Raw genomic sequence first — 27921 nt, forward strand, 5'->3', positions numbered from 1 at the left:
GAAGGGAAGGACGAACAGACTGGAGACTCTGTTGTGACCCAAGAACAAGTTCAGTGGGTGTTGGAAAGATGTGAGAATGGCCCTGGGGTTGGAAAGACGTGGGTTGTGTTTGGGCTCTGTCACAAACTAGCTATGCAGTTTCAGGCAAATTAACCTCTGCAATCCTTCTTCACCTGTGAATGGAGCTAAGGGTACCTACCTGGGGGTGGTCAGGAGGATTAAATGAGTTGATTCCATCACTGGCTCTTGGCACGGTGCTCCGTCACTGTGACTATCACCACTAATATTGGCGTGCCCACTGTGCTCCTTCCACCTGGCACCTGACGCCAGTGACCACCTGAAAAGTTAGCAGCAGCGAAAGCAATGACTTGATAAGATACTGATGTAAACAAATGTAATCTGTGCCCTCCACACAGAATTTGGGGGGACGGGTAAGGTTTGGAGTGCTCAGCTCCTGGATATGTCACATTCTGAGTAAGTGCCAGAAGGAGACGGATGGCTAGTTTCTCTGCAATGGAAGTCCTCTTGGGCCACCTCTGATGATTTTTTTTTTTCAGGGTGAATTTGATGGCGTCCTGAGAGAGGAGGCTGTGGCTGAGGCACTCTACCATTTGGGGCGCTCCGGTCCCGGGACTGAGCAGGTCTTCCTCAACCTAACTCTATCGGTGAGTGAGACAAGATCGCCATTGCCTGGCTCCATCCTGACACTGGCCACATTCATTTTTTTTTTTTTCTGATACCCATAGCTTTTGTGGTGGCCCCATGTCTTAGTCACATTTGGTGGAGATTGGTGATAAGAGTTATTTATGGAAATGTTCGACATCAGAGAATCCTGGCCAGTCCAACAATCTGCTTCTTAAATTCCGTTGTTTCATTCCCTTCGGAGCCTATTTCTTTCATCTTAAGTAGTTATTTTATGGCAATCAATGCCTTCTTTCCAGAAGGTTGAATTTGGTTCTGTAAAAACTAATCAAAAACTCTTTAAGAATTTTCTCTCTGATCAGGACTACAATTTATATCTGAATCCATGGGAACAAAGGGTTTTGGTATTGACTTTCCCCCCTAGTAAGTCAAGAAATAAGTAGCTGTGAGCAGTCTCTCACTTTCCTAAAGACACCTATTATTAATGAACACAAGTGTATTGTTATTCGTCAATTTTCAAGATTTCGATGCTGGTCACAGTGCAGCACGGAATCTGGGCTCGATTTCCTCAGAGGAGCAGAATCCTCAGGGGACTCTGGCTTCTTTCCCTTGTTTTTCTACAGTCCTAGGCAAACAGTCCATCTTTTTGCTTTCTTGTATTGTAAAGCATTAACATTCCTTGAGTAAACGCAGATACACTGAAATTTTACTATGGCACCAAAATTTGGCTCAAGTGTATAAATTCATCATAAGGCTGTTCTGTCTTGGGTTTAAATTAGTAAACTATCTGAGAAGCGTTAAGCTCTCTTCACCCACGCTGGCTCCATGGCATGTCCTATGAGAACAGCATATTATGGCTCTCACCTTTTCCTGTTTTCACTTTATACCGTTTTATGGCTAACTCAGCCGGCCGGGCAGTCACATACAGGGAGCACCCTGTGTGAATTGCACTGTGTGGGCACTGGAATGGTAGATGACTCCAGCAGCCAATACATCCACACACAAGTCCCTGGCGATCAATATTCCACTTAGGTACGCAGCGCTATGCCTTAAATTGATCTACCAAAAAAAAGCAATTCTTTAAATCTTATTTCAGCCAGATGGACTAGAGCTTAACTTGCTTTGCCACTGACCTCCTTACATGTGAGATATCACGTGTTGAATTACTTTGCCTTCATAACCTGTCTTTACTGAATACATTGTCTTAGGGTTGCCTGGTTTAGTGACACCCCCATCCCCCAATATCTTACTAGTAGGTATGTTGGACCACAATTTATGTGGTTAATGATCTCCCGATTAGGTGTGAACTCTCTTTAAGGTGCCATTTAAATTCCAGGCATCTGCTTTTTCTTCAACCAGATAAAGGCTGTGGCTCTATTACTCGTCCATGTTTCTTAATACAAAACTCCACTCAAAAGGTCTTCGTGGCACTGCCTTAATTTGCCTTTTCAGTAGTATTTGTTCTTGCTAACAACACTAATTTTCTACGCTATTACTTTCTTCAGAGGAATACATTTTTAAATGGGGCTTGTAGTCTGGTTTGGGATCCTATTTGTAAGTAGGCTTCAGATTCCCCCCCCCCCCCCCCCCTCACTTCTACTCTATTTTATGAAAGTTATTTTTTATTTTCTGTTATTACTTGTGTATGTAGGTTCTCTTCCACCAGAGTCATGCATTTCTTAAGGGCACAATAAGGGCTGTGTTTCATTATTGTATTTCTCATCACGGCAGGCACGGTGCCCTCTACCCCGCAGGGTGTCAGTAGGGAGTTACCGATCACTGTTCTGGTGGTCTCTTTTGAACACCGTTATTATGGTAGCTGAGAACTTGCGTTGATGACACATCACTGGTCGGCTTTTTCTGACTCTGACGTCAGAACACCAGCCAGTGGCATGAGTCTTTGTCCCAAGGGGCCGAATACCCCTCCTTTCCCTGTCAGTTCACTAGAAGCTGGAAATCATGAAGGGAATGCTAGCGAAGGTCTCAGGAGACTTGGATCTGCGTCTTTGCCACCAACTTGCTATGCGATGTTGGGCTATTTACACTCCTCTCTGCACCTTACTTTCCTCATCTCTAAATTGGGAACACTTGGCCCCACGGATCCCACAGGTTTTCCCTCTGTTGTGGGAGAGTTGAAAATGAGCCCTGTGAGAACGCGTTGTGGTTAATGATCTCCCAATTAGGTGTGAACGCTCTTTAAGGTGCCATGTAAATTCCAGGCATCCGCTTGTTTTTTCTTCAACCAGATAAAGACTGTGGCTCTATTACTTGTTCGTGTTTCTTAATATAAAACTCCGCTCAAAAGGTCTTCGTGGCACTGCCTTAATTTGCCTTTTCATGTTGAATTTGTTCTTGGTAACAACACTAATTTTCTACACTATTATTTTCTTCAGAGGAATGCATTTTTTTTTAAATAAATATTTTTTTGTTGTAGTTCTTTTTTTTTCTTTCTTTCTTTTTTTTTAAACATATTTTATTGATTTTGTACAGAGAGGAAGGGAGAGAGATAGAGAGTTAGAAACATCGATGAGAGAGAGAGTCATCGATCAGCTGCCTCTTGCACACCCCCTACTGGGGATATGCCCGCAACCAAGGTACATGCCCTTGACCGGAATCGAACCCGGGACCTTTCAGTCCCCAAGCCGACGCTCTATCCATTGAGCCAAACAGGTCTCGGCCAGAGGAATGCATTTTTAAATGGGGCTTTTAGTCTGGTTTGGGATGCTATTAGTAGTAGGCTTCAGATTCTCCCTCCCCCCAACCCCCCTTCTCTATTTTATGAAAGGAATTCTGGATTTATTTATTTATTTATTTATTTATTTATTTATTTATTGAACAACTGTTATTTCTAGACGTTGGGAGAAGGCTGAGTACCAACTATGAAAGCAACATTGAAGTCCTTTACCTTTTATTTTCTCAGGGTTGTGATTTGATTGACATTAGCATCCTCTGCGGATATGTCCACCTGCAGATGCTGGATCTCTCAGTCAATAAAATTGGAGGTATGGAATTGTCATTCTAGTTACAGGCATCTTCAAACTACGGCCCGCGGGCCACATGCGGCCCGCAGAGGAGTCTGATCCGGCCCGCCAGGTTTTTTGGGCAGTGAGCGCAGCCGAGGTGTTACAGTAGGAATTAGTAGTTCATATAGTCCAGCCCTCCAGCTCTCTGAGGGACCGTGATCTGGCTCCCACTTTAAAAAGTTTGAGGACGCCTGTATCTAGTACATCGATGGGTCACTGGATCTTTTCAGAAATTGAGCTTTGCATTAGGTGATATGGTTTAATACTACAAAACTTGATACAAATGCCACTGTGGATCAACTTACACATCCACCCAACGCACTCCATGTAAAAAGGCACCAATGGCTGAAGGCTGAAGAGAAGGTCAGAGTGGGCAAACCTGAGATATTATGCTGTGGGCGAGGGTATCAGTGGAAGGTTTGCTTTTTTCCTTTTAAGAGAGGAATGATTACTTGTTTAATACTTCCTGAATATTCCAGGATCCCCTTTCTTTCCCTCTTTTAGTTTACTCAGTGTAGATGAATTCGTTTTTATTTTCTTCCTTTTAATGGATTCTTTCCTTTATTTTGCATTTGCATCAGCAACATTTTAGTACTGGCCATCTAGTTCTGTTCTTGTGTGAGCACAGAGATTCACAAATTAATTTTTTCCTCTATTTTTGCTGTCTCTATAGTTAGTTGATTCTTAAACTCTTAAATTTGACATTAGAAGGTCTATATGACCTATTTGTTGTGACACCTTGTTCACATTTAATGAAATTAGTTACATTTTCTTGAAAGCTTGATCCTTGTTTCTAATTTTCTGATCTTATTTGAAGTTGAAGTATACAATTCTTTTCCTCAGACTTCTAAGGAAAGAAGCAAATCTTCAAAAAAGCTTTCTTCACCGATAATCTTTCTACTCTCTTCTTCAGTTTGTCTTTCCATCACAATTAAATGTTGCTGATAAGGTCTTTTCTGGCTCATTTTAAGTGTTGTTGTTTTTAACCTTATATGACTGCAATAATTAAAATCTACTTTTATTTCAATGGCTAAGAAATATTCTAGCATATTTTTTCTTAAAATGATATTGTTTTGAAAGACCCCCCCCCCACTCCCAGTTTTATAAAACTTTATTATGAAAAAGTACAAACATGTGAACAAGTAGAGGAACTGTCATCAAGAATAATTGGGTTCAACAATTACCAGCCATGGTCTATTTTTTTTTTTTTTTTTTTTTTAAGTATTTAGTACTTTAAAATATATGTATATATTGATTTTAGAGAGAAGAAGGCAAAGGAAGAGAGACAGAAACACTGATGAAAGAGAAACATTGATTGGCTCCCTCCTGCATGCCCCCCACAACTGCTGCCCTGATAAGGAATTGAACCGTGGCCTCCTGATTCGTGGGCCGATACTCAACCACTGAGCCACATCGGCTGGGCCTGTGGCCTATCTTGCTTCCTCTATGCCTCCCTGCCCCACTCCCCAGGATTATTTCAAAGCAAATCTCAGATTCCACAACATCAGAAAGACTTTTTCAGTATTACTGGCAGGCGCTCACCTCTCGCCCCACACAGTTGGTTTCATTCACTGGGTAAGGAATTGCAGAGCGGCGGGCGGCTTCCAGGTGCTGGTGCTGGTGCTGGGGGCGGGGGCAGAGGTGTGCATCACTTGAGCAAGGAGCCCACACTTGCCAATGAAGCTTTCCTCTGGGGTCAGTTTCCTTTCACCTGTAAGGCCTGTTTTATTAGCTCCTCAAGTGTTTGAGAAGCTACTGTCTGTAAAGTACAGTGGATTTTTCTTTCTGTGAGGACAGTGTTACTGATGAATGGAAGCAGACCAATCTCAGTTTGCACCAGAATCACCTGGGGCGTGGAGTGGGGGCTGATCATACACAGGTGGCTGTGCCGCACCCTCAGAGCTTGATAAAAAGAACTTTATACAAATGCTACTGTGGATCAGTTTACACATCGACCCAATGATGGTTCAGATCTGGGGTGGGGATTGAGAATTTGCATTTCCAGTTAGTAGCTCCCCAGTGAAGCTGGTCAGGATCACACTTTGAGAACCAGGGATGTAGCCTCGAGGTGCTCCTGCCATCTGGTGGACGTGAAGGTCACTACACCGAGTTAGGAATTAACCGGCTTGAAGTTAGAAACCCAGCAATCTGGACCATGAACTCTGTCGGTGACTTGAAAGCATTGTCCGTCTGCACAGTGTGAAATGTACCTGCCACCTCTTCATCTCCATCTAAGTGGTAGCTGCTGCTGTGCTTCACGTCAGAACTCAGTGGCACAGCCCTTACCGGCCACAGAAAGGTCAGCTGCAGGGTGCGGAGGGCGGGTGGAAATTAAGAGTTGAGACCACCACTGATGAACAGACACAGAGCGAGCTCAGAAGGAACAAGCAGGACAAGCTTGTAAAGCAATGGCAGTTTCCTCTTAGGTGTCTCACAGGCGGCCTTCCTTGATTCCCTCATTAATTCCCACCGAAGAGTTGATGTTCCTGTGGGTGCCCCTCCCAGGACAATTTCATTTCAATGGACAGCCTAGAGCCGTGGTCGGCAAACGGGCTCGCGAGCTACATGCGGCTCTTTGGCCCCTTAAATGTGGCTCTTCCACAAAACACCACGGCCTGGGCAAGTCTATTGTGGAGAAGTGGCGTTAGAAGAAGTTTAAGTTTAAAAAATTATGTCTCCCAAAAGAAATTTCAGTCATTGTACTGCTGATATTTGGCTCTGTTGACTAATGAGTTTGCCGACCACTGGGCTAGAGGGAGGGGGTGGTTTCGCCAGAGAAATGAAGTAGCAGTTGGCGGATTGCTTCTGGCTTCAGTGGCTGTGACTGGCCCTGTGATCTAGAAAGAGAAGAGAGGAGGTGCCATCACTACCATTTTCAGGTGGAGAAACACGTTACTGGCAGAGACAGGCAGCAAGTCCTTATTGTGGGGTTCTTCCGGAGCTGGTTTCTTTCTTTAAAACACATTTGTATTGATTTCAGAGAGGAAAGGAGAGGGAGAGAAGGATAGAAGCATCAGTGATGGGAGAGAATCATTGATCAGCTGCCTCCTGCACGCCCCCAACTGGGGATGGAGCCTGCAACCTGGGCATGTGCCCTGACTGGCAATTGAACCTGACCTCCTGGTTCATAGGTCGATGCTCAACCACTGAGCCATGCTGCCTGGGCCTGAGCTGGCTTCTTATTTATCCTCCTGTCCAGATGCACATCTGCTGTGAAACAGCCACAAAACGCAACACAATACTTCATTTCTTATGTTTTACATGTAATTTTATTAGAATGAATATTAGCACTACATCCTTTACTTAGTACTCAGGCTCAGAATGTTTGCTTGGGATAAAATGCAGAACTCACAAACATTTGAGCTGATCCAGAGTCAAAGTAAAATAAAAGCAATCATTAAATTGCTTCAAATAATTAATTAAATTTAGGATTAAGCCCAAATAAAACAAAATTTGTAGCATAGAAAGTTCTCTAAATGTGGCATTTTCAGTCGTCCTGAAAAGAACTAATTCAGTTATTTAGGGGCCGATTATCAAGAAGATTATCTGGGCTCTAAATTCTTGACCTTTCCTCCTGGGCTGGCAGTTTGTGAAGATGTAACTGTTAGAGGGAGGAGGCCCCCGAGGAGGAGGCCTGTTCATTGTTACGTGGCTGTACTGGGACAAGGGGGTGGAGGGCGTGAGGAGGCCCTTGGAGAAGGTTCGGTCTGTTTGTGTGTGTGTTTCACACACCCTATTCATTTCTTTCATCTGGGTATGCTTGTATCTGGTATAATTAAGATGTGCTTGTATCTGGTATAATTAAAAAATGTTCTTATGTAACATATGTTGTTTTTAATGACTTTGTCCAATTTTTATTTTATTGGCTTACCTTATTGTGTATTTCTTTTTCTCCCCAGATCTGTCTTGTGTGAGTTGTATGCCATATCTTCTAGAACTTAATGCTTCTCAAAATAGATTGACTACATTCTTCAATTTCAAGCCACCCAAAAATCTCAAGGTAGACTTTACTGATACACCAATTCCATATGTTAACTGGTTTGCAAAGTACATTAATAAGAAAATACCACCAAAACAGGATATTCAGAGGATACAAGGTAGGGTAAATAGTGTAAGGATTTGGATTGAAATAAGAGGGAGAGGCTTTATGCATCATTTATTTTGGGAAAAGGAGATGGTTTGTCAATGAATCATGTTTATAGGAAGTTTTGCTGAAACCTAGTGTTCTGACCCCCTCCTTTACTGGTAAAAGAAGTGATTGTTTGTATGCTTTTATTATAGCAGAATAACTTCAATGTGAAAAATCTGTAAAAATGTCTTTAGGGCTCAGATTTTACCCTCCTGTGGATCTAGCCAGTAGCTTTAGAGGAAGTGGTGGTTTCAGGCCTGCACCCTCACCTCTGCAGCTGCCTTTGCATTTCTGGGGCGGATTAACTCTCTGTGAGCCGTGGTTGGTACAGCAGTCTGCTCTGCATAGGGCCCTGGGTCTCCCCTTCAGTGTGCGCACAGCTCAGTTGGTTCCTATGGGAATGAGATTCTCCCCAGGAGGTATGGGTGGAGGTCGGGCGGGGGGGGGGGGGGGGGACACCAGGTTCAACACCAGGTGACGTTGTTGCTGCTGGTCCATGGACCACATTAGCAGAGAGGCCGGGGAGTATTGGATCCTGAACCTTCCTGCACACCGCAGGCGCCTGGGAGTTTTTAAAACCTCAATGTGTGGTCCTGCTGCCAGAGGCTCTGATCCAATGGCCCCAGGAAATGATGGGGCTTTGGGGCTCAGATGTGCTGACAAATTTGGGAACCAGTACCTCTGAGTGAAGACCAGTGTTCCTCTTTTGGATTCAAAATTTTTTTTAAATATATTTTATTGATTTTTTACAGAGAGGAAGAGAGAGGGACAGAGAGCTAGAAACATCAATGAGAGAGAGAGACATCGATCAGCTGCCTCTTGCACACCCCCTACTGGGGATGTGCCCGCAACCAAGGTACATGCCCTTGACCGGAATTGAACACGGGACCTTTCAGTCCGCAGGCTGACGCTCCATCCACTGAGCCAAACCGGTTTCAGCTAGACTCAAATTTTTAATTTTAAAGTTATTTTTAGGAATGGATATCAACTACTGCCTTTTATTAGCTCCTAGTTTTATTTTATTTACAAACCAAATTAACTTGACCCACAGTATTCTGCCAGTGTTTGTCCAAATCTGAAATTAAGAATCTGACGTCCTTCCTACCAGGGAGACATCCTTCTTAATTGTTCTCCTGTTGTTTCACATCTCTCTATTTTTATCAATAGTGGGGTGTTTCCCCCTTTGAAATTACTGTGATGCCAGGTGACATTCCTCTGTCCAAATACACCCCCCGGGGTGCCTGCCTGTGCTGGGTGCGGGCCACGTCTCTAGGTTGCTGGGAGCTGTGCTGGCAGAGCCGTCTCGGCCGTCCTGGCCTGTCCGTGCAGCCCTGAGCCCCGGGGAGGCCAGTCAGCACCACAGTGCGGCCTCTGCCCTGGGAAGAACTTCTTGGGGTTTCTTCCATTCACACCCTTACATCACCCTCTCCCCAAAAGACTCCACAAATGAACAGAAACAAATCAGAGACCCCACCTTTTTTGTTGTTATTTAGAGCAGTTTCAGGTTCAAACAGGTACAGACTTCCCCTATTCCTCCTTCCTCCACCCGGACACAGCCTCCCCCTGATCAGAATGCTCCACAGAAGTGGTCCATTTGTTACAGTTGATGAACCACATTGACACATCATGGTCACCCCAAGTCCTTTGTTTACGTTAGGGCTCCCTCTTGCTGCTGTGCATACTGGGGGTTTGGACAAATGTGTAGTGGCATGTACCCCACCATTATGGCAGACCCCCCATCTTTATCGTTCCTGGAGAATAACAGCAAATATCGGTGATGTTAAAGGAGCGTTAGACTGCCAGCGAGGGGCTGTGAGAACTCCGTGTGCACTTGGTAGGGGGGTGATTGGTGTTTTCTGTGCATTATCTTATTTAACACCCCCCCCCCTCCAAACAAGCTGTAATGGGCCCATTTTACAGATGAGGACACTGAGGTACAGAAAGGTTGAGTGGCTCATAGTCTTCCCTGCAAGGTGGCAGGGCTGGGATTGAACCTGATGGCTGAGACCCAGAGCCCATATCTTCCCAGAAACTCAGGCCTGTGTGCAGTGTCCCACCTTCTTGGGCAGCTCTGCCTCCTCATTTGTTATCTCTGAGCCTGTGCCACCAGCCGGAGAGGGCACGCAGTTCCTGAAGAGCAGGAGGCTGCCCTTCTCTCTGTGTTTCTGTTCATTTGTGGAGTCTTTTGGGGAGAGGGTGATGTAAGGGTATGAATGCTCTGCTCTTCATAGGTGAAGAAGGTTCGTTTGATTTGATGGGTATTTCAAGAAAGCTCTGGGAGCTAGTGGGACTCCCAGTGGGAGTCTGAGCAATCGCAGCCTTTTAAGGTCTCTCAGCAGTCCTGGTTGTATAGGTGCACTGAGGGCTTAGTCTTCACCACAGCCCTGACTGGGGTGGTTGGATAGATGTCACGAGGAGACGTGTATGCCACAAGGAATGAAAAGTATTGATGAAAAAGTGCCAATTTGAAGTTGGCTCAGACAATTATAAGTTTATTTCTAGTTTATCATTATTACATGGAAGACATTAACTTAGACCCAAAGTATTCTGCCAGCGTTTGCACAAATATGAAATCAATGAAACTCCATTAACATCGTCCCAAATTGACTTCTTATTTCAGTCCTGATATGCATTTACATAGTTGCAATTGGTATATGCTTGAAGTTTAGTGTTGTGATTTTTTAATAAATATATCTTTATTGACTTTGGAGAGGAAAGGAGAGGGATAGAGAGAGAGAAACATCAATGATAAGTGAGAATCATTGATCACCTTCCTCCTACATGCCCCTTACCGGAGATGGAGCCCATAACCTGGGCATGTACATAGACAGGGAATTGAACTGTGACCTCCTGGCTCATAGGTCGATGCACAACCACTGAGCTATGCCTGCTGAGCTGACTTTTTTTCAATTTAACAGTTTAGTTTGCATATTTCTGTTCTTCACATGGTTTATACACATGCATTTTACTGGCTATCAACTTAATCAGTTTTCTACTCTTGCCACTTGAATTGTTGCCAGTTTTTATTTTTTCAAGATTCAATATTTAAATTTTTTAGTATTTAAAGTATTTAGTATTTAATGCATTTATAAAATGACCGTAGTACATTTTTGGGTGTGGGATCACTGTTTTAAAGGGTACAAGAAAATAAAAATAGTGCTCAATATATAATTGCTTCATAGTGTTCCATAAAATGGTTATAGTAATATGAAAATTATCAATGAGTGTTTCAACAAAGTTAGATTTTTTTTAAGTCATTTTTATTTATCCTTTGTCAGTAAGTGAACAATTAAATGAAGTTACTTAATGGTATATTTCTGTAATCTCATATTTTTGAGTAGGAACAACTGCTTGTTGCTGAAAATACTTTCCTAAAATAGTCCACTTTTAGAAAGGTGTTACGTTGAAAAGATATGACCTGAGGGATGAATTAGGAAGATTTTTCTGTCCTTAAGGGATGACTTGGAGAATATACTGAAATAAAAATAGAAAAGTCAAAGAAAAGAGAAACAAGATAACAGTTTGCTGGGCATTAGAGAATCTGAAAGAAGTGGTGGTTAGAGTGAAACTGAGGCAAATCCTGAAGAAGGTCGGGAAAGTTTACAATAGATGCTGAAAGGGAGAGAGTAGCTGCAGGAACTGAGTGTTTGGGTCGGGGATTCTGCTCTGCCCACGGGAAGGGATCGTCATAGGGTCTCTAAGGGGGACGGACAGGACCCCAGTTAGACAGTGATGAAACAGGGATAAACATGTTTTCAATGAAGAATTCTAATCCTACACCCAGAAACACGTTCTTATTGTGCATTTACTTACTGTGTTAAGCTGAATAAAAAAGTATGACATGTTGTTTCTTTTTCTCCTCAGAAGGTGGATTTTTCCTGCAACCAAATTTCTAAAATGGGTGATTTGTCGGCATATCAGGCTCTCACTAAACTAATTCTGGACAGTATCCTTTGCTAAGTAAAGGGGGAAATTTGGTTAATAGACTCACTGATGGGCACGTGCCCGATGGCATGGAACAGTACTGGATAAGTACTGGAACAGTACTAAATAACGAAGGACTAATCATCACAACATGGGAAAGATGCTTTATTTACAAAGGATTAAGGCTGCAAATCAGAGCTTGCCAAGAGATTTTCTACCTGAAAAGTTCTGATTAATGGAGGCTTATTTTTAATGCAAGAAACAGATAAGAAGTGCTGTTTTAACTGACTCCTTTTCAGACTTACTTAAACTTGCACCCTATTTCATATAAATTCGGTATCTGAAAATCCAGATATGGCCCCATGGATAATTAGTGACTATTTCTCACAAAAGAATTCATACTAAGCTTCCTTTAAGTAGCAAGCTTCTCTGGTGTATTTTAAATATGCTTTCATGGAAAAGAACCAACAACTTTTGATTTGCAACCAACTTCAGGAACAGGCCTGCTGCATGGCTCCTACGCCAAAGCACGGGCTCCAGCTGGAGCCGCAGGGGGTCACTGGGGACCCGTGAGCTTAATGAGCTTGAGCCTCCTCTTCACACCAGAGGCTGATGTCCTCTGGGTGACCAGGGAGCAGCGCCCCTTTCTCAGTGAGTGTCTGCCTGCCCCCTGAGGGTTCTCAGGGCAGAGTGGAGAGTGAATGGACTGCCCCAGGGCGCCTGGTTCCGGATATCCCAGCAGCCAGAACACATTTCACTTGTAATGAGACTGGGTGGTGGGGAGAATGGAAGGGATGCTTCCGTGAAGACATATTTTGTGGGATAAAACCTTTCTTCTCCTTTGATGGAACTCTTCGAGCATACTGCCACACCCTCTAGCACTTTTGTGCGAGAAGGAGCAATTAGTGGACCAAAATTAAGAAATGTAAGGAACATCAAGGGTTGAGGGAACATGTAGATCAAAAGGGTCTCTTTTTAGGTTGCTTATGAGTGTGAAATTGGTTAACCACTTTGGAAAACAATTTCATACCATCCTGTAAAGTTGAACATCCAAACTCCCTATGACCTCATTCTTTCATTCCTACATATGAAAGTGTAGCATGCATGTACCTGGAGACTTGTATAAGAATTAACAATGTTCATTGCAGCCTTGCTTATAGCAGCAAAATATTGAAGCAGGCCAGATGCTCATAGATAAGAGAAAGCATAGATTATGGTGTACTAAGACAACAGCATATTCTACAGTAGCGAAAATGGATGTAATATATTTCCTATATTTCCACGTAGGAATAGGAGAGGTCTTAATAAACTAAATATAGTTTAGGTATAAAACCAATGGGAAAAGGAAAAGGAAGTAGACCATTGAGCATAGTGGTTATCTCCAAGAGGGGGACCCCTGGATGGGACAGGAGAGGTGTGCAGAGACGATGTGTCGGTTATTGCTAATGTCCTACCTCTCGGGTTGGGGGTGGGATGATGGCGATGTCGGTGGTTTCAAAAGTGTCCCTTACATTTTTTATAAGTAAATATAAAGCAGGCCAATGGTGTACCTATGTCAATTAGCAGATTTAAAAGCCTGAAAATTAAAAATTAATGCCTTTGAAAATAATTATTTACCAAGCTTCAAATGTCTACTAAGTCAGAGTCCCCTGGGTGGTTTGCTAAACACATTGCTGGCCCCTCTGAGTAGGTTTGGGGTGGCCCCTGAGCTGCTCTCTGAGTAGGTCTGGGGTGGCCCCTGAGCATTCACGTTTCTAAAGTCCCAGGTCATACTGGCATTGCTGGTCTGAGACGGTACTCTGAGAAACGCGGCTCTAAACTAACCCACCTTCTCTATTCTATAATACTTTGCAAGGCATGCTTTCCTAATCCAATGGCTTCAGAAATCTGACTGCTGTCATTTTTATGCTTTTTATATTTGCTCAAGCTTTCCTTAGTGGGCACATATGACTTTTCTAATTGAGGGAGTATGCTTTTTAAAAAAATAAAGTAAAAAATGTAGTTATCAATATACCGTATTTTTCGGACCATAAGACGCTCCGGACCATAAGACGCACCAGTTCTTAGAGAAGGGAAATGAAGAAAAAAAGATTCTGAAACAAATAGTGTCCTAAAATATTTTATGTGCATTAAAACCCAACATCACAGTCATAAACACATGTAATCAACCCTGTAAAGTAAACAGCAGCATTTAGAACCATTTTAGAGCCGGGCAAGCACACGGAGACCACACAGAGCCGGGCAAGTAAAAAACTTTTTTTTTAAAGTATATGTGTAGGCTATATTTGGACCATAAGATGCAGGGACTTTTCCCCCCCACTTCTGGGGGAAAAAAAGTGCGTCTTATGGTCCGAAAAATACGGTAACAAACAACAATTATTTAAAAACAACTTAGTTAATAAAGCTAGTACTATTGATAATGTAATTCTGGTAGATTATATTAATACCTCAGAATAAATTGTTAGATAACAACTTTGTAGATTATTTTATCATGCTGCTTTATCCTTTCATATGTGGATAATTGGTGATTAATTAATAATCATTTTAAATTGCAAGATGATAAACTTTGCCAAGTGTACATAAATTTATTATCCTTGAGAAAGGAGAGCAGTTTATTCTTTACCTATAAATCTTGACTGGCTGTTCATTGTAATTTACGATTATAGGATTATGAAATTTAAAACTGATTTGTAGAATTTTAAAACTGAGACAGGATTTTAGAAACCATCCAGTACTAACTGTTATCTTATGGAGGAGGAGCCTACCACTCAGGGAGATTCAGCGAATTGTCCAAGATCATTTGGAAATGGTTGAACTGATAGGAATTCCATTGTTTGGCCCATGTTGCAACTCATTGAGTAATTACTACTGTTATCACCTCTCCTTTCACGTGTGTGCGTGTGTCATTCCTTAGAGAGTGTCACTCCCCTGGGGAAGAACGTGCTGCCCTCGCAAGGTGACATGGACTTCTCAGGGCTGGTTTTGCTTAAAGCCATCACTGCGGCTCTCCCCACTAAGAGGAGCGTGATGGATTTCCAATATGTCTAGTAATGGTTTTCTATCCACCCAGACCATATATTTTTATCACAGACACATGAATAAGAGCAAATACTGACTAGTGAGTAATTCATTTCAAGCGCTGTGAACTGCTGACAGCATCGCCAAAATGTAAAATAAATGGCTGGGCTTTTCCTGCTGCAGGGTTCTGCTTTTGCGCCCCTGACTCTTCTGCTCCGTTTCCTCTGGGATCTAAAATTCCACTGCCAAAGATTTATTTACAGAATGAAGCACTCTAGAGCTGGAATACAATGTGATAATTTGGGGTTCTGTGAATCTTTCTTCTGATTGTGGCCTTTTAAAATGAAAGGATTAGCCCAGTAAGCTAATCTACACTAATAAAATAGAAACATGCTAATTGACTATACCTTCATGACACCCACCAGCCAATCAGGAGTGAGTATACAAATTAACCCAACGAAGATGGCAGATTAATTTGCATATGTAGATGCTGAGTGGCTGGGGGCAGGGCAGCACACTTGCATTGTTGCCGTGGCGACAATGCAGGCATTCTGCACCACCCTAGCCACTTGGGGCTTATGGGTAGCATGGGAAGGCGGAAAGTTGGCTCCAGCCAGAGCAAAGGCAATGCCAGCAGCCAGGGGAAGGAAGGCGGCTGTTCTTGCACAAATCTTTGTGCATCGGGCCTCTAGTTCATTATAATAGCATAGTGACTTATCAATGTTATTTCTTATTACCCAAAAGTTCCAAAACCTATGAAAGAATAATGTTAGAAGAAGGGCAGGTACAGGTTTCTAAAATAAGAAGGGCAGGTACAGGTTTCTAAAATAAGAAACTGGGCAATGGGGGAGATAAAGGAATTCCTGAAAGCAGGCTGTGAACTCAGTGCTGCATGGATCACATTGACTGTTGGACTAGCCTACACATTGACCGTTATCATTGCTGGCGTCCACACACAAGGTGACTATAGGGTCACTGGGCAGGAAGCTGCTGAGCCACTGTAAAATCGTGCTTCTTCCTGCCCAGCTGGTGTGGCTCAGTGATTGAGTGTCAACTCATGAACATGCCTGGGTTGCTAGTTCAATCCCCAGTGAATGGTGTACAGGAGGTAGCCAATCCATGTCTCTCTCATTGATGTCTCTCTCTCTCTCTCTCTCTCTCTCTCTCTCTCTCTCTCTCTCTCTCTCTCTCTCTCTCTCTCTCTCTCTCCCGTCTTCTCTAAAGTCAGTAAAAAATATATATTTTTTAAATGCCCCTTACCCACATACCTTGTTAAGTTATAGTGCCTGAAATTCCTGGAAATCTAAAGGAAAATGAAGAGTTGGGGACTGTTTCTCTGAAATGAACATATTTCTCGATAGAGTAGTTCAGTCAGTACCTCACCCCCGGCCCCAGTGCTGTGAGTGAGGGTGGTGGCAGGTTCAGAGCCCAGGGTTACCACTGAAGTGTTGCATCTGCATTGCTCCTCCCTTTGGCCCTTGCAATACTAATTTCATGCAGCAAGCCTTGCCACTCTAGTCAGCTCGTCAGCTGGATGTGCCAAGGGAATTGTGCTTAGCCTCTAGTGCCTTGGGAAGTTACTGTGTACACAGTAAACAAGCTTTCCTTTTCAATCCCCATGGTCTCTTCCTAGTTTCAGGATTCCTGTTTTCTAGTGTTCTCATCCTTGCCTTCTTCCCAAGGGAATGCGTCCTGGCTCAGCTACCCACAAGCATGTGTTGTGCGTACCCTTTGTCATAATTTAGAGTATCTTCATTTTGGTGGGAGCACAGCTACCAGGACATGAGTGCTCCTGGAATAGGCCCAAAGGACTAGTGCTCCCTCTGCTAAACGGAGACAGATGGTCATCTGAAGGTTTTCTTGCCAAAGATTGCCTACTCCAAAGATACTTTATTTCATCGGGCTGTGTGAGAGTTTAATTTCCCAGGTCCTCCATTTCACACCCTTTGTTACAACCCTTATCTGCAAACTCTGGTCTTTGGTTTAGTAACAGAAGGATTGTTTAAATAGCTAAAGAAAAAATGGGAGCTGAAAGGACCAAAGTCATATCTTCGGGGAGCTTTGAGGTCTCTGGGCAGGAAGCTTTGTGCAAGGAAATTTGAAAATGCAAATTGAGGACAAGCAGAACTATGTTTCCACCCAACAATTGAATCTGAATGAAACTGGTGAGGAAAATCTAGGAATTTCTGGTTCATCTGGCAACATTTTCTTACTGTTGCTTCTAGTTTTCTAATTTTCCTCTTTCTTCAGCCTAGTTCTCTTCAGAATCAGTCCTGGCCTTGAATCTTCATTCGTGCTGTTGGCCAAGTGGGATAGGATCGGATTCCTTGGCCTCACTTGCTAGTAATTCAGAAACGATAGCATGCCTTACAACTGTTAAGTGTTCTATGGTTTGTGCGTTTCATTCACTCCCAGTTTCTAGTTTTTTCTGATGATCTAACTTTTGGCCTTTGGGGCAATCTGGCATTATCTTCACTTTGCAAATGAAACATCTGAGCAGAAAAAAGTCACATAAGTCAAGTAGTAGAGCTACCATAACTACAAAATATTATGAGGCAAAATACATGTTTTTGTGATGCTCACAAAGCCTTCCCGCCCCTTTAAAAATTAATTCATGATTTTTGATTCTGTGACTCATGGAAGGAGGTAGCTGGGGATTAGAAATTGAACAGAAAAGGCTTCAAGGAAGCGGTGATTTGTCTAGAGTGGACGCCAAGCAGGAATTGCTGTGACACATTTACTGCCAAATCATCTCCCAGGTGGCGGCATCATAATGAACCTTCTCACTCAGTACGATGAAAGTATGTGTTCTTTAGAACCTTTACACCCTTTAAACCTTTCATATGTTTGCTACACGGATGGGTGAAGAAAGGCCTCTTGTCTTCATTTGTATTCTCTGACTACAGGTGAAGTGTCTTTTCACGTTATTAGCCCCTTGAATTTACTCTTCTGAAAACTATCTGGGAAAAGCCTTCGTTCTCAATTAGGCTATTTTCTCCTTTTTCTCTATTAGTTTATGGCATTACTTCATGTACTCTAGATACCGTGTTTCCCCGAAAATAAGACATTCTCCGAAAATAAGACCTACTTACAGGTTTCCTTCTGAGTGAAATATAAGGCATCCCCCCCAAAAAAAATAAGGCCCCCCCCCTAGGCTAAACATGAGAGATTTGGTCCACTGATTCTGAAAGAAATGGAGTCACAAGAAATTCACCAGGAAATTCAGGAATTGGATTGTTATGATGATGTTCCAGAAGATGATGACATGATTGCCATTGAATAAGTGAGTAAATTCTTGATACTGTAGGATTCACAGTTTGTCTGGTTTGTGTTGACAACTACCGTACTACCGTACCGTATACAGGTAATAAATTTCCTTTATTTTCATTTAACAATAAATGTGTACCATATTCTTCTTCATGGAAAAATAAGACATCCTCTGAAAATAAGACCTAGCACATCTTTGGGAGCAAAATTAATATAAGACACTGTCTTATTTTCAGGGAAACAGGGTAGTAACTCTTTGCCTAGTCTATATGTTGTGACTATGTTCTTCCAAACTATCATTTGTACTTATGCAATTAAGAAGTAATAAAAAAGAAATAAGAAAATGAGGTTATCAAAAATACTTAAGATGTTGGTTGAATATGAATGTTTAAAAAAGGGGTGGGGTGGGATTTGACACTGAGCCAGAAGAACAGGCAGGGTGTAGAAAGGAGCTGGAAAGCAGTGTGAAGGAACAATAACATGGCCAATCAGAAATGCTATTGCTGCCTCCCAGGCCCATGGAGAATGTTCACGGGCAGAAGTGGAGAACTCTCACTGGATTGGGGATGAGATTGACTAACTGGTTTGCTTAAAGTGAAGAGCCCTCAATGCTGGGTGAGGGATTTGGGATTCATCCTATGAGAATTTTTTAATTGAAGTGTAATACCCAGCCAATATTTTGAAAAAAATGTTAACCTGACTACAGTGTGTGAAGAGACTTGGAGACAGGATGTTGGAGGTACCCGTTAGTACTAAAGCTTAATTAAGTTAGCAGAGGAATGAATGAAATGGAAAGGAATAATTAGAGATGTTTTAAAGTTAAAAAAAAAAAAAGAAAAGAAAAGAAAAGAAAAGAAAGGGGAAAAAAAAAAAAAAAAAAAGAGCTAGGTTTGGTGATGGATTGCATGCCCTGAAGATTACAAGTGGCTGAGAAAATGGTGATGTCTTAGGCTACTTTCAAGGGAAAACTGAATTTTAGTGGGGAAATGGTATCAAATCCAGAAATTAGCCAAAGAGAATAAAGACAGAGGCGAGAAGACATGGTGACTTTGAGATGATGGTTTTAGGTGCCTACACGGATGGAACACAGAAGACAGATTAAAATTTGAGCAATGAATGGAAACTTAGTCAAGGGATGAGGAAATTAAGGCAGAGTATTGGCTTCATTTGTGTATATATATATATTATTGATTTTGTACAGAGAGGAAGGGAGAGAGATAGTTAGAAACATCGATGAGAGAGAGTCATTGATCAGCTGCCTCTTGCACACCCCCTACTGGGGATATGCCCGCAACCAAGGTACATGCCCTTGACCAGAATCAAACCCAGGACCCTTCAGTCCCCAAGCCGATGCTCTATCCATTGAGCCAAACCGGTTTTGGCTTGGCTTCATTTGTTTTAAAGAGAAAGGGCTGTTTCTCTCGATACCACGACTTTGGCTTTTTCTTACCACTCATTGACTACAGATGCCACTCATTTTCCAAGCTGTGACCCTGGTTTTGCTGATGAGAAAGCTTGCCACATGTTGCCTCTGTAGGGCAATTCAATTCAGAAGATTAGCCTGTGGGAAGCACCGGTGTTTCTCATAGAGGCCTGTGAGGAGCCCAGGAAAGCACACGAAGGAGGCGGCAGCCGTGAGCCTCTCTGAACTCTCTTTCCTCGCCCATTAAGTGAGTTTCATGTGAATGCAAATATGCCTGTTTCATTTTCACCCTCGCTGGGTGGCTCTGTTGGTTGGAGGGTCGTCCGTCCGGTACACCAAAGGGTGACAGGTTGGATTGCCAGTCAGGGCACATACCTAGGTTTTAGGCTTGATCCCCAGTCAGAGGAACATATGGGAGGCAACCGATTGATGTTTCTCTCTCACCTCATGTCTGTCTGTCTGTCTGTGTCTCTCTCTCTCTCTCTCTCTCTCTCTCTCAACATCCTCACACGAGGATTTTTAAAAAGTTAATTTTAAGTCATTTTGTATTAACTTCTATGTGAAAAATATGTTTCAAAAATACGTTCATGCTACATTGACATATAGTACTATTCTGTTTTTGCTACTGCCTGATTTACCAGTGGTTCTTGTTTTCTCTAAAATGTTTTGAACAACATTTTCCTTAAACGTAGTCGTGGTATATAGGCAACGCGATAGAAGAAATCAGCGGCTTAGAGCTGTGCAGCAGCCTGACTCACCTCAGCCTGGCCAAGAACAAGATCACAACCATCAGCGGCCTGGGCGAGCTGCCCATCAAAATCCTCTGTCTGGTGAGTGTGGCAACGTTGGGAGTTCTAGTGAACGTTTTAGTAAAGGCATGACTTAGAATTGTTTAGGGATTTTCAGCTTTATAAAGAGAGACTTCCTTAATGTTATGGTATTTTCTTCAGTTGTGTTTATTCTTTGCTGTACCTGTGTATGTGTGTGTTTGTGAGATATCAATATTTCAGGCTAAAGGAAAATGATTTTCCAACTTGGTATCCAAATTCAATTTTTTTCAAAAGACTGATATTTCTGCATTGAGAAACAAAGGCATACTTTTAACAATTACTTAAAAATATGTTTATAATGTCTTACTGGAAAAAGAACAGTTAAGCTTGTTTAAGCATTAAATTTATTGATGTTAACATTCTTGCTTTCAAGTGAACCACAAGATGTTCTCTGGGCACTGAAGTTTTGTGGTCTTTTTGTATTAATATATGGTAATCTCCCCTTCTAACAGCCAGAATTAGTACTGAGAATAGATGAACAGTTCCAATCAAAGAGTGAAAACCTGGCTATTTTCCCATAGAGAACACTCTTCTTTAGCTATAGAACATGCTCTCTGACTATGACTCGATGAGAAGGTAATTTACAAAAAGTTGGGAGGATCATAATAATCCCAAATACATAGTATTTATGAAAGAACAGCATTGCTCACTAATTTGGGGGCCAATAATATAGTTTCTGAATTATCCAGGATTTTTTCTTCTTTCCCTCCTCCCTCCTACTTCTTAACCTTGGATGGCTTTGCTGTTCTTTATTATACCTGTCACAAGGTGGGCCTGGAGGATGTTAAGCCATGAGGCTGCTAGCTTATTAAATTCCTATGTGAATTTTCCCACAGGAGTGTTGAACTGTTGTTTGAAATGACACGTTTGGTTGTCTGCAGAATTTTGACATATACAATATACTCTCCCTGTCTTATTTAACCACCGAGAGCTGACGGATGGCTGGGTGTTAATTTTCTCCCCTGGCTTGGGGATGGAGTGTGTTTTTAAGACCCTCCGTTCCTTACAGTGAGTCAGGGGAGGATCACAGTATTGAGGACGGGCATGAGGCATGAGAGGTTTAACCATTTCCCCGAGGTTTCATGGTTCCTGCCCACAAATGCACATTAGCCAAACATAAATGAAAATGAACTTGGTAAGTTGGATTGCAGATTTAAGAGTTTAAGAAAAGTCACGTTTTAAAGTTGTAAACATCTGAAGGATTATTGGCAGCATGTGCTGTTCTGTTTGTAGCTTATCCTTTCTTTGCATCTTTTCCGTATTGGCATTCCCATTAACTTTAAGTGGAGCAATAGAAGGAGATCTGGGGGTGTGCTTAAGGGAACAAGAACTGAATTCATTATTAGGAATAACAATGCATAGCCCTGGCTGGTGTGGCTCAGTCGGTTGGGTATCGTCCCATGCACCGAAAGGCTGCTGGTTCAATTCCTGGTCAGGGCACATGCCCAAGTTGTGGGCTCAATCCTTAGGAAGATCATGCAGGAGGTAGCCAGTCGATGTTTCACTCTCACATTCATGTTTCTCTCTCCCTTTTTCTCTAGAATTCAATTTTTATAATCTTAATAAAAAGAATAAGAACACATAGCACTTTCATCCTTAAGCATTTGTTTCAATTACTAAATAAGTAATCTATGCTGACAATTTTGTGCCATCATTAATTTTCCTTTAAGTTTTTGAGAATAGGAAGGTTTTCTTTTCCATATGTTAATAAAATACATAAAGTGAAATGATACACATTTGTTTCAACAGTTTTTAATGGTTTTATTTTTTAAGCTGTAAAGTCAGAAACTCAATTTTTTATTATTGAAAATAATTTATTTTACAATTTGGAGAAAAAAGGACAATTCAATACACACACCAATAGTTGTCTACCATCAACGTTTGTGATAAATGTAAGGGAGAAATGTGGTTTACTGGTGGGCTATTGTGGTAGCCACCTCCCTTAGCAAGTCAGGACAATGCATTTCACATTTTAAACTTTATTTTGTCTTAGTAAGAACCATTTGTTGCCGAAACCGGTTTGGCTCAGTGGTAGAGCGTCTGTCTGCAAGGTCCCGGGTTCAATTCCAATCAGGGGCATGTATATTGGTTGCGGGCACATCCCCAGTAAGGGGTGTGCAAGAGGCAGCTGGTCGATGTTTCTCATCGACGTTTCTGGCTCTCTATATCTCTCTCCCTTCCTCTCTGTAAGAAATCAATAAAATATATACTTTAAAAAAAAAAGAACCATTTGTTGTTTCCCTTCCACATGGGGAGGTGAGTGTTTCTCATTCCATTATTTAAGGAAATGGCTTCTCTATAAAGGATCCCTTTACCTGTTAGTCATGACACAGCAAGCAAGAGCTGTTCGTGCAGAAACTGGATGTCTACTGTGTCCTCAGCACTGGATAAAGGGTTGGACTGGATGACTTTGAACTCAGAAATTGTGTGATTCTGAACATTTATCAGCTCTGCTTCCTTTTTTGCCCACAGGCTATCTAGTTGAACTTCTCTATGCTTTATTCTATGCTTTTTGTTGTTGTTAATCTTCACCTGAGGATATTTTTTCCATTGCTTTTCAGAGAGAGTGGAAAGGGGAGAGAGAGAAACATCATTGAGAGAGGCACAGTGTCTGGTTGCCTGCCACACACGCCCCAATCCAGGGTGGGGAGTGAACCTTGACAGGGAATCCAAATTGAGACCCTTCAGTGCCCGGGGCCGATGCTCTAACAGCCAGAACGCCGTCCAGGGCTCAGTATTCTTGTATCTACCACTTGGAAAGTTATCAGAGATGCTGTAAAGAATTATACGGGCTATCTTCCACATCTACAGCACGTTAAGGTTCTTTGCAAAGAAGTATAGGGTATATAAACTTGATATGTGGGCATATTTTAAATAGGATATTGAAGTCTTATTTTAATACATTAAATTAATATGGACATCATGTTAAGTTTAGTATCATTTTTTTTCTTTTCTATTACACTTTCTGAACATTTTTTAACTCTGCACAGTAGGAAACTTGACTTAATTTAGGCAAATGGGGTTATTAGTATTTTTTCCTTCTAATAGAATTTTTCTATCATACATAAGAATAAATAAAATGGTTTAATGAGACCTCAAGCTTTATAGATCATCAACATTCTATTAACACGTTTTAAAGAACCATAAATTACACTAATGAACACAAATTGTGCTCATTATTGAAGTGAAATCTTAAGAAAAATAGGATTGAAATGAGTTCATGCTATTAAATATCCCAGAAAAAATATTATAGAGGAAGAGAATATTATAATTTAGTATTTTTATCCTTACCTGAGGACATGTTTATTGATTTGAGAGAGAGAAATATTGATGTGAGAGAAACATCAATCGATTGTCTCTCATACACGCCCCAACAGGGAACTGAACCTGAATACTTTTGGTATATGGGATGATACTCCAACCAACTGATTCACCTAGCCAGGGTCATAATTTCACTTTTAGTTCCTAAGTGCTTATTAAAAGTTTAAAGATGGGCATAACAGCATAAATTGTCTTTAGTATGATTAAAATTGTCTTTAATATGATTCTCAATTTAAATTAAAAGTTTACTTTTACTATGCATTTCACTATACCTCAACATTAAGGTACCATAGAATTATGAGTATGTTGGAAAATATAAAGAAAATTCAAATTAGTATTATCACCATAATTTGCTGTTAATGGGTACATGAGGGTTGGAAAGAACAATGTTTGAGGCTTGAATCTTTCTTTGCTTTATGTTCATTGTCTGAGAAGATGCTCAAGTGTGAATTATTGAAGAACTTAACTTCAGTTTTCTATTGTTGCATAATAAGCCACCCCAAGTGTAGTGGCGTGGAGAACTTTTATTAGCTAACCATTGTGGTAGCCAGCATTTCTATAATCTGAGCTGGGGCAGCTGGGCAGATCTTCTGCTGGTCTTGCCTCTTGCAGCTGGCAGTTTGGATAGAGTCTGAGCCCAGCTGGGATGCTGGAATGGCTGGATTTTCCCTCTGTATTTAATCTCAGGAGCCTCTCCAGGTGACCTCTCCTTCCCCACGGGACCTGTCCACAAATTCTCTCCAACAGAGTAGCTGGCATTCTTACATTGCACCGCAGGCAGGGCTCCAAGACACCACAGGGGAAGCTGCCAGGCCTTCTCATCCTTAGGCTTGGAACTGGCCTGCTTCTGCCATGTCCTGTGGCTAGGTCAAGGCATAAGTCCAGCCCAGATATGTGAGGCAGGAAGCTCACAGGAGCACAAGTAACTGAAGGCTGTGTGAGACTAGCACAGCCCTCACACCTTGAAGGGAGTACATTTAGAATACTGCTGGAAACAAGTGTATGTGGAAATTATAATATTCAAGTGATTTATTGTGATGCTGATGAAAGAACTGCATAAGTTTTATTTCTAAAGATAAACATGGAGTTATGCTGTAATTAGGCTTTAGGTTATGCAGTGTAAAAAGCTGACTACTGATTAGAATATTCATCTTGCTTTAGTGAAAATATTATGTTCTGCCCAGCTGGTGTAGCTCAGTGGTTGAGTGATGAACCAGGAGGTCACGGTTCAATTCCAGGTCAGGGCACATGCATGGGTTGCAGGCTTGATCCTCACTAGGGGGCAATAGTGCAGAAGGCAGCCAATTAATGACTCTCATCTTTGATGTTTTTATCTCTCTTTCCCTCTTCCTTCCTCTCTCTGAAATCAATATATATATATATTAGCTTCTGAGATTTCTTTGTGGGCTGTGTGTATATGTGTTTAGGGAAGCGAAATGGGAGGTGGGGCAGACAAGAGTGGCTTATTGATTTTAAGAGATTTGGGATAGTATGCAGAATGAAAACTTACCATTGCACCTTTTCCTGTAGAGGTCTTTAAGACATTGAGTGTCTTTTAACCATTTTAGAGCCATAACCAGATTGAGAAGATCGTGGGTTTGGAGCAGCTAAGATCCCTGAAGATTGTGGACCTATCCTATAATCAGATCAAGAGCCTCCAAGGCTTAGAGAATCACGACTTCCTGGAAGTGATCAACCTAGAGGACAATAAGGTAAAGTCGTGATCTCACATGTTGGCTTCCATGTCAACATTAAGAAGACACAGTAGGCCAAAACCGGTTTGGCTCAATGGATAGAGTGTCGGCTTGGGGACTGAAAGGTCCCGGGTTCGATTCTGGTCAAGGGCATGTACCTTGGTTGCGGGCATATCCCCAGTAGGGGGTGTGCAAGAGGCAGCTGATCGATGACTCTCTCTCATCGATGTTTCTAACTCTCTATCTCTCTCCCTTCCTCTCTGTACAAAATCAATAAAATATATTTTAAAAAAAAAAGACACAGTAGGACCCATTATTGGTTGCTCAAAGGCTGTCACCTTAAATGCCACCTCAGAAATGTCATTCTAGAAAACCTCCTGGAACAGTAGTTGAGGGAGGACTTGGAATCCTATGTAATAAAGAGGTAATATGCAAATTGACCATCACTACAACACACAATATGGCTGCCTCCATGTGGTCAAAGATGGCCATCCCCATGTGGACACATGATGGCCACCCCAGCATGGCCAGCAGGGGAGGGCAGTTGTGGGTGACCAGGCCTGGAGGGGAGGGCAGTTATGGGTGACCAGGCCAGCAGGGGAGGGCAGTAAGAGGTGACCAGGCCTGCAGAAGAGGGCAGTTGCAGATAACCAGGTTGGCAGGGGAGTGCAGTTAGGGATGACCAGGTCAGCAGGGGAGGGCAGTCAGGGGCAATTGGGCCAGCAGGAGAGCAGTTAGGCATTAATCAGGCAGAAACAATTAGGAGCAATTAGGCAGGCAGGCCGGCAGGCAGGCAGGCAAGTGTTTGGGAACCAGCATTCCTGGATTGTGAGGGCAGTCAAAAATCCCTTAAGGGATCAAAGATTAGAGAGAGTACAGGCTGGGCTGAGGGACAACCCCTCCCCCATGCATAAATTTCATGAACCAAGCCTCTAGTCAATAAGTAAATACTTACAATTCTTAATTTTTGAAAACTTGATGATCCCTTATTACATGGTTTTAAAGGTCAGCTACAACCAAGTGCACATGACCTTCTGAAGTATATGTGTCCGCGTGAAAATTTGTGTAGAAGGATGGCATTAGGACTGCCTGAAAGCCAGCGCCAGAAAACTAGACAGAAGAGTAGCCTCAGGCTGGTGCGGCCCATGAAAGTTTGGCTGACCATGACGGAGACATTGGTCCTACCTGGGTTGAGATGTGAGGCTGTGGAGACCTGTCTCTGTTCAGCTGTGATGGTGCTCATCTGTGTTGATGACTTTCTCTAATGAACTTCCATCTCTGTTAGGTTTTTTAAAATTGTTTTATTTATTGCTTGTTTTGAGAGAGAGAGATTTGTTGTTCCACTCATTTATGCATTGATCAGTTGAACCCGAAACCTTGTCATATCGGGATGATTCTCTAATCAACTTTGCTACCTGGCCAGGGCATCTGTTAGGTTTTTAAAAATTAAGAAAAGTCAATCTTTAGGTCTGGGAAAAAGTAGATATTTAATTACAGATAGGACTGTGCATCCTCATTTTCACTTGATTTGTACGTTAAATTGTTTTGTCAATTTCTAAAGTTAATTCTAATGGACAATTTTTGGTCATTGTGTTGTGTGTCTTATGAAGCCAGCATCATCTCTCTTTCCTATGGTTTTAGTTTCTTTTTCATGAGATTGCCATTAGCATGATTGTCACGTATATACAAGGAATGTTGGAAAGATGGAATGCACTCATTTAATTCCAACTCAGTGTATTTCAGGATTCAGGAAAAGCAGCAATGGTAATACTAATAATAACAATTATAGTCATAAAATAACTGTGATATTCATTGACTATAGCACAAGGAACTATTCTAAGCACTTTACATGTATTTCACTTAATCCTTATTATATAACCCTATTATTATTGCTACTGGGATGTAGAGAGGTTAAGTAACTTGTCTAAGCTGTTTACCTAGCAAATAGCAGAGCCAGGATGTAAATATACATTGGTAGCCTCTAGAGTCAGCGTTCTTAACCCTGCAGGGTAGTTCAGTAAATGAAATACTAAAGGCCCTCTTTCAGAAAGGTGTATGGTGTACATGTCCGAGGAGAGTGTTTTCTGATAAAATATGTGTGTGCAACTATAATTTTTTTAGTAACCACAATAAAGAGGTAAAAAGAAACAGGTGAAATTAGTTTTAATAATGTATCTTATTTAGCTGAAAACATCCAAAATATTATAATTTCAACATGTAATCTATGTAAAAAATTATATTCTGTTGCTTCACAGTGAGATTTTTTACATCCGGTGTGTGTGTCTTACACACAGGACATTTGGATTCAGCCTAGCCATATTCCAAGGGCCACTTGTGGTTAGTGACCACTGAACTGTGTAGTGCTGACCTCACAAATCATATATCGTTCTCTTCCATTTCAAGAGACTATCCAAATTACATTTGAAAGAGTTTAAAGGAAAAAGCGAGTGAAGAAAGGAGTTCATAAGTTTCAAATATTAAAGAGACTCCCTTAAAAAAAAAAAAGTGGCCACATTTCCCAATGGTGGGAATCCTTTGGCAATGATTGGGTTCGTAACAATAACATAATTCCCTGGCTCCCCAATGGGCAGGCTGAGGAGCAACCCACAGTATTTTAAAATATTCTTTGAGCCATCCAAAGATTTCCTCA

At 41.8% G+C, this 27921-nt stretch overlaps 1 protein-coding gene across 1 annotated transcript in view; it reads left to right on the plus strand.

The window, feature by feature from the left end:
* The window catches only part of LRGUK (leucine rich repeats and guanylate kinase domain containing), a 68549-nt gene that overhangs the window by 5316 nt on the left and 35312 nt on the right, over positions 1-27921 (plus strand). Inside the window, 6 exon segments of the mRNA XM_036427350.2 lie at positions 558-665; positions 3563-3644; positions 7565-7665; positions 11659-11740; positions 20132-20256; positions 25146-25289. Of these exon segments, the coding sequence (XP_036283243.1) occupies positions 558-665; positions 3563-3644; positions 7565-7665; positions 11659-11740; positions 20132-20256; positions 25146-25289 (642 nt within the window).

Source organism: Pipistrellus kuhlii, unplaced genomic scaffold, assembly GCF_014108245.1.
Source record: "Pipistrellus kuhlii isolate mPipKuh1 unplaced genomic scaffold, mPipKuh1.p scaffold_m20_p_10, whole genome shotgun sequence".
Lineage (NCBI taxonomy): Eukaryota > Metazoa > Chordata > Mammalia > Chiroptera > Vespertilionidae > Pipistrellus > Pipistrellus kuhlii.